The following is a 7,824-nucleotide window of genomic DNA, read 5'->3' on the forward strand; positions in this document are numbered from 1 at the left end:
ATTTAAATGTATAATTCTGTTCTAATATTAGTGATTATTTTTCAAAGTATTAGTCGTGACTCATTATAGTGTATGTGAAAACCAATTCAGTGGATTATGACCACCATTTTACCAGATTATGGAATAGCTCTACGTTCCAAAAGGTCGTTGTAAATGTTGCTTCAGGAAACGTTTACCTGTTCTACCCGGTACGGAAGCCATACTGGGTCATAATTTTAACGTACGCCAAACTAACTGTTAAAGAAGGGCAGTCAATCGTTGAAAGGCTTCCTTCTCCCTTTGTCCAGTTCGTTTATTGCATCTTTTTAACCTCTCCGTGTCCAACCACTCGTTACTGAATTCGGTACCTAAGTGGGTCTTGGGGACATCCCATAAGCTTAAGTGGGAAGCTTATCGAGAGAATAATGGCTGCCACAGCCTCCGAGAAAAGTCATGGAACGCTTACTAAAAACACTAAAAACGAGGGGTCCCTCCTCCCCTCGTTCCCTGTCCCTTCCTCCCGGTCCCAACCACGCCATTTATTCGCAGACGCTGTCTAATTACAGCGGCTCAGATTGCGGCCTGTATCCCGACAGGGCCGGCCTGGAGGCGGGGCCTGGCCTCCCGCCCGCCCGCAGACCCTCCCTCCCCGCCAGCCGCCACGAACGGGGCGCGACTCACCAGGTACCAGCGACTCAGGCTCCGCCATGCCGAAAACCTTGAAGGGAATCTGTACCTGCTTCGGAAAGACAGCAGGGGCGACTCTATTGGGCCTAAGGTACTGCCCTAGCCCCCGAGGCCCCCATCGCGACCCTCTTGGCATCGACCACTAGTGCGCTCCCGGAAGTCAACAAACAGACGCTAGGGGCAACGGAGGCGGGGCGTTGAGGCGCGGGGCGGGGCGAAAGGTGGTTGGAAGGAGGAATGCGGAAGCGGTGTCAATGCGGCGCAAGCGTAGATCTCGTGGTCGAGGCGGTAGGTGGCCCCGCGCCCTCTAGCGGTTTTGATTGGAAGAGCGGCCACGCCGCACACTGCGAGGTGTTGGGAGCGCATCTACTTCTGAAGAGATGCTGGCCATGCAGGGACCTTGAGCGGATAGTGACACCATAACTTCTGTGACACACGCCAACGTCAACGGACATTTTTGGCAACACAAGTAACAGTAATAGTCTCTAACGGAGCTACACACTAAGCGTTTAACATCCAAAATATCATTTTTATTCTCAGAAACGAAACTAGATACACACATTAGAACTTTACTGAATAAACGAATGCTATTACACTCATGTAAATTGGGTAATGTCACTCCTGTTTGCAGATTTATGCCGATTACATGTGGGAAGGGAAGCCCAGTTCAAGTAGTCAATTCCGAGGTCTGAACGGTCTGCCCGTAGAGGGAAAAGGCCGAGATATGTAAAATTTCCTGTGAAATATTGTATTTTCTGGCTAAACCTTGGTTTCCCATACATAACACTTGGCCACGACAAAATAAATAGACAAAAAAATATTCTTCCAGGATAAGAAAATGTGTACACCTGTGGTAGTTGGGTCTTAATCAAGCACAATTGGATTTAGGGCTCCCTGAACGACTTTATTACCTATACTTATGCAGGGCATTTTATTTAAAATGGGAAGGAATCAGATCTGGTCCTTTCTATACAAACTACAATTGAGGAGGAGGTGCTAATAGCAAGCTGAACAAGGAGCACCGACTTGGAACAGGAATTTAAGAAAGACAAAAGCTTGCGGGGCGTTGGTGGTGCATGCCTTTAATCCCAGCGTTCGGGAGGCAGAGGCAGGCGGATCTCTGTGAGTTCGAGGCCAGCCTGGTCTACAGAGAGAGTGCCAGGATAGGCTCCAAAGCTACACAGAGAAACCCTGTCTCGAAAAACCAAAAAAAAGACAAAAGCTTGTCTAATGAAAACATGGTTAAGTGTAATAGGGAATAGAGCCATAGCCAATTGTATACAAAGACTCATGGGAGTTTGGTTCTTTCGAGGGCCTTGAAGAGGCAGACTCTAGGCTAGATGACAGAGTTTGGGGCATGTTACGGAATCTGAGTTTTTATCCTAAAGCCCGTGGGAAATCATGGAGGAGTTTTAAGCAGTGGCATGATAGGACAGGATCACTTACATTTATTTTTGAAGTCACTCTGCCTGTTCTGGCTGCTTTCTGACAGCAAATTTGAGCAGTGAGAGAGAATTAAAAGAGTATTACAGGTATTTAGGTACAAAAGTGGTCAGGCAGCTTGGAGTACGGTGTTTTGGCACATAGCAAACATCGTCCAGTTGTCAACTCCTGGAAAAGGCTGAACTATTAAATAACTTAAACAACCGACAACCAAAAGGTAGCTTGATTGTTTTTTGAGGAGGACCTGATTGGTACTCATGTTGTTTACAGGCTCATAACAACCATGAAGAGAAAAATGAGAATATTTAAAGACTCATGATGCTTGCAATGTGATTTCGTTTGCTTTTTGATTTCTGAATTTGTAATAATAAAATATAATATAAGATAAAACAAAGCTAGCACATTGGAATTGGACAAAACCAACAAATAGAAGGAAAAGAGGCCAGGAGAAGGTGCAAGAAACAGAGAGCCACTCATTCACATACTCAGGAATCCCATAAAACACTAAATTATAGCCATAATATATATGAAAAGGCTCTGTGCAGGCCCTGGGAATGGTCCCTCAGTCTCTGTGTATTCACATGTGATTTGATCATGTTACTTTAGAAGGCCTTGTTTTCTTGGTATTCTTCATTCCCTCCTGCTCTTTCTGTTTTGTCTTCTTTAGGGTTCCCTGAGCTCTGAAGGAGGCAATTTGATGGAGACATCCCATTTAGGGCTGAGTGTTCCAAGGTCTCTCACTCTCTGCATAAAATTTTTTGTTCCCATCTGCTACAGGAGGGAGCTTCTCTGATGCTGGCTAAGCAAGGCACTGATCTATGAGTATAACAAAATGTTATTAGGAGTCATATTATTACTATGCTTTATTTTCTTTCTCTTTTTAAGACGAGTATTATTTGGTTTTCCCCAGGGTAACTGGTTTATCTCATCTCAGGTTCTTGGTCACACAGGAGTGTCCAATATAGGTTTCATCTCATAGAGTAAGATACTCGTTGGTTACTCCTACAAGCTTTGTCTCACAATTACACTAGCCTATCTTGTAGGCTGGTACCATTGTAAATCAAAGGTTTTGTGGCTAGCTTGGTATTTATGTTTCTCCTTTGGTAGCAGGGAGAGAACCTCCCTGTACCAAAAATATTAGAAAGCAGGGGTAAAGGTTTTATGTAAGAACCAAATAGACATCTCCAAGTTCAATGTGTTGTGTAGGTTTTGTTTTCATCAGTGTGGCCTTCCTGTCCACTTAAGGAGAACAACCTAGCTTGTTTGGGGGTTCCCATGGAAATTTGAGGTCAGTGATGGTGACACCTCCAGTAGTTCTTTTACTTTTGGGGATAGTTTTAGCTATCCTAGGTTTTCTGTGCTCCTATATGAAGCCAAGATTTGTCCTTTCAAGGTCTGTGAAGAATTGTGTTGGAATTTTGATGAGGATTACATTGAATCTGTTGATTACTTTTGGTAGGACAGACATTTTTACTGTATTAGTCCTATTAATAATACCATATTATGATATACATAATACTATATTAATTCCATATCAATCATATACTGATCCATGAGCATGGGTGATATTTCCACCTTCAAATACCTTCTTCAGTTCCTTCAATGTCTTAAAATTTTATCATATGAATATTTTACTTGCTTAGTTAGAATTATCCCAAGATAGGTTATATTATTTGTGTCTCTTTTGAAAGGTGTTGTTTCCCCTATTTCTTTCTCAATCTGTTAGCCATTTATATATAGAAGGGCTACTGATTTTTTTAGTTAATTTTGTATCCAGCAACTTTGCTGAAAGTGTTTATCAGCTATAGGAGTCTCCTGGTGGAAATTTTTAGGGTCACTTATGTACATATACTATCTTGTTATATGCAAATAAAGATACTTTGACTTCTTCCTTTCCAATTTGTATTACCTTGATCTCCTTCAATTGTATTATTGCTCCAGATAAGACATCAAGTACTATATTGAATGAAGAGAATGGACAACCTTGTCTTCTTTCTGATTTTAGTGGAATCGCTTTGAGTTTCTCTCCATTTAAGTTGATGATAGCTATGGGCTTGCTGTAAACTGTCTTTTTATGTTGAGATGTGCCCCTTGTATCCCTAATATCTCCAGGACTTTTATCATGAAGGGCTGTTGGATTTTATCAAATGCCTTTTCTGTGTCTAATGAAATGAAGATGTGGTTTTGTCTTTCAGTCTGTTTATACGGTGAATTACATTTATAGGTTTATATACATTGAACCAATCCTGCATCTCTGAGATGAAAACTACTTGATCATAGTGGATGATCTTTTTGATGTGTTCTTGGATTCAGTTTTCAAGTATTTTAATGAGAATTTTTACATCTGTTTTCTTAAGAGAGATGGGTCTATACGTATCTTTGTTGGGGTATCCAATTTTGGGTATCAGGGTAACTATGGCCTCATAAAAATTGGGCAATGTCTTTTCTGTTTCTACTCATGGAATAATTTGAGGGGTGTTGGCATTAACTCTTATTTGAAAGTCTGGTAGAATTCTGCATTGACACCATTTGGCCCTGGGCTTTTCTTGGTTGGGAGACTTTTTTTGTTTTGGTTTTGGTTTTTGGTTTTGGTTTTTGGTTTTTCGAGACAGGGTTTCTCTGTGGCTTTGGAGTCTGTCCTGGAACTAGCTCTTGTAGACCAGGCTGGTCTCGAACTCACAGAGATCTGCCTGCCCCAGCCTCCCGAGTGCTGGGATTAAAGGTGTGCGCCACCAATGCCCGGCGGTTGGGAGACTTTTAATGATTGCTTCTATTTCACTAGGGGTTAAAGGTCTGTTTCTATTCCTTGTCTGATTTTTATTTAATTTTGGTAAGTGGTATGTCTCTAGAAATTTATCCATTTCTTTTAATTTTCCAACTTGGTGGAATAGGTTATTTATAGAATGTCCTTAATATTCTCTTGGTATCCTTCATGCCTGCTATGTTCCTTCCCATTTCCATCTCCGTTTTTGTTAATTTGTATATTCTCTCCCTGTTTTTTTAGTTAATTTGGATAAGACTGTGTCTTTATTGATTTCCTTAAAAACCTAAATTTCTGTTTCATTGATTCTTCGTTTCTTGTATTTATTTTATTGATTTCAGTCATGAATCTGATATTTCTTGTAATCCAATCATCTTGGGTATGAGTTCTCCTTTTGGTACTAGGACTTTCAGGTGTGCTGTTAAGTGGCTAGCATGAGATCTCACCTATTTTTTTATGTAGGAACTTAGTGTTATGAACCGGCTTCATTGTGTCACATAAGGGTGGATATGTTGTCTATTCATTTTCATTCAATTCTAGGAAGTCTTGAATTTCTTTCTTATTTTCTATCTTGATCTGTTTTTCATTGAGTAGAGAGCTGTTTAGTTTCCATGAGTTTGTAAGCTTTCTGTTGTTGATATCTGGCTTTAAACAATGGTGGTCAGATGAAATGCAGAGTGGTATTTGAATTCTCTTGTATCTGTTGAGACTTGTTTTGTGTCTGAAAATGTGGTCAATTTTGGAGAAACCTCTGTCAGGTGCTGAGAAGAAGGTGTGTTTTTTTGTGTTTGGGTGAATTGTCATGTAAATATCTGTTGGGCTCATTTGGTTTATAACAACTATTAGCTCAAGCATTTGTCTGTTTAGTTTGTGACTGGATGACCTGTCCAGTGGTGAAAGTGGAGTACTGATGTCTCCTATAATCTGTATGTGAGGGTCAATATGTGAAGTAAGCTGCAGCAGTGTATCTTTTATGAACTTGGGTGCCCTTGTGTTTGGTGCATAGCTGTTAAGAATTACAATGTCCTCTTGGTTAACTTTTCCTTGGATGAGTATATAGTATACTTTCTATCTCTTCTGATTAGTTTTGGATTGAAGTCTATTTTGTCAGATATTAAAATGGGTATACAAGCTTGCTTCGTAGGTCGCTTTATTTGGAATATCTTTTTTCAAGCCTTTATCTTGAGCTGATGTTTAGCTTTGATGTTAGTGTGTGTTTCTTGGATGCATCAGAAGAATGAATACTGTTTTTGCATCCATATTGTAAGTCTTTGTCTTTTCATTGGGAAATTGAGACCATTTTTTTGTTTCATTCATTCATTTTTATTTAATTTTTACAAAATTATAATTTCACATGTCAATCCCTTCTCCCCCCTCCCCGCAACCCGCCATCAGCTCCCCCTCTGCTCCCCATGGAGGGTAGGACCCTCCATAGGGTCTCCCCAAATTCCACAACATCATCTTGGGCTGGGCCTAGGCCCTCGCCAATGTGTCCAGGCCAAGAGTGCCTCCCTTCAGGTGGGATGGGCTCTCCTTCTTACATCAGGGAAATATACTAATCCTGGGCTCTAGGATGGCGTATACAGTTGTCATCAGTCTCATTATAGGGTAAGGGCATTTATGATAGCCTCTCCACCATTGCCTAGATTGTCAGTTCGTATCATCCTTGTAGATCTCTGGAAATCTCCCTAGTGCTAGATCTCTCCTCGGCCCTATAATGGCTCCCTCTGTTATGATATCTCTCATCCTGCTCTCCTCTATTCTTCCACCAACTCAACCTTTTTGCTCCTCTATTTCCTCCTCTTCTCCTCCTCACATTGTGCCATCTCCCTCTCCCCTACCCTCATTCTACCAATTAGCTCAGGAGATCCTGGCCCTTCCCATTCTCCAGGGACCATGCATTTTTCTATTAGAGTCCTTCTTGTTTCTTAGTTCCTTTGGTGAAGAGGCTGGTAATCCTTTGCTCAATGTCTAAAATTCATATATGAATGAGTACATACCATGTTTGTCTTTTTGTGACTGGGTTACCTCACTCGGGATGGTTTCTTCTAGTTCCATCCATTTGCCTGTGAATTTTAAGATTCCCTTGCTTTTTTCTACTGAGTAGTACTCCATTGTGTAAAACGTACCACATTTTCTCTAGCCATTCTTCAGCTGAGGGGCATCTGGGTTGCTTCCAGGTTCTGGCTATTACAAACAACGCTGCTATTAACATGGTTGAACATATGTCCTTGTTGTATGAACGTGCATTATTTGGGTATATGCCCAAGAGAGGAATTGCTGGATCTCAAGGTAGACTGATTCCCATTTTCCTTAGCAACTGCCATACTGATTTCCAGAGTGGTCTTACAAATTTGCACTCCCACCAGCAATAGATGGGTGTTCCTTTTTCTCCACATCCTCTCCAGCATAGATTGTCATTGGTGTTTTTGATTTTAGTCATTCTGACCGGTGTAAGATGGTATCTCAGAGTTGTTTTGAGTTGCATTTCTCTGATGGCTAAGGATTTTGAACACTTTCTTAAATGTCTTTCAGCCATTTAAATTCTTCCGTTGAGAATTCTCTATTTAGTTCTGTGCACCACTTTTTAATTTCATTGACTGGTGTTTTGGTGCCTAGCTTCATGAGTTCATTGTATATTTTGGAAATCAGCCCTCTTTCAGATATGGGGTTGGTGAAGATCTTATCCCATTCTGTGGGCTGTCATTTTGTCTTACTGACTGTGTTCTTTGCCTTACAGAAGCTTCTCAGTTTCAGGAGGTCCCATTTATTAATTGTAGATCTCAATGCCTGTGCTACTGGTGTTAAGTTCAGGAAGCAGTCTCCTTTACCAACACATTCAAGGGTATCTTCCACTTTCTCTTCTAGAAGATTCAGTGTGGCTGGATTTATGTTGAGATCTTTGATCCATTTACACTTAGTTTTGTGCATGGTGACAGATATGAATCTATCTG

General features: G+C 41.0%; 1 protein-coding gene across 5 annotated transcripts in view; it reads right to left on the bottom strand.

The window, feature by feature from the left end:
* Rpgr (retinitis pigmentosa GTPase regulator) overlaps nt 1–854 on the bottom strand; it is a 47,824-nt gene extending 46,970 nt beyond the window's left edge. For 2 of the 5 annotated variants that reach the window (XM_027433138.2, XM_027433140.2), the window contains exon 1: nt 661–854. In XM_027433138.2, coding sequence (XP_027288939.1) covers nt 661–802 — 142 coding nt within the window. In that variant the 5' untranslated portion in view covers nt 803–854. Of the gene's footprint in view, nt 1–176; nt 525–660 lie in introns of those variants that run through there. The other 3 variants (XM_027433142.2, XM_027433141.2, XM_027433139.2) reach the window with 2 other exon arrangements.
* Between the last annotated feature and the right edge of the window lie 6,970 nt (nt 855–7,824).

The sequence above is a fragment of the Cricetulus griseus genome, chromosome X (assembly GCF_003668045.3).
Source record: "Cricetulus griseus strain 17A/GY chromosome X, alternate assembly CriGri-PICRH-1.0, whole genome shotgun sequence".
Lineage (NCBI taxonomy): Eukaryota > Metazoa > Chordata > Mammalia > Rodentia > Cricetidae > Cricetulus > Cricetulus griseus.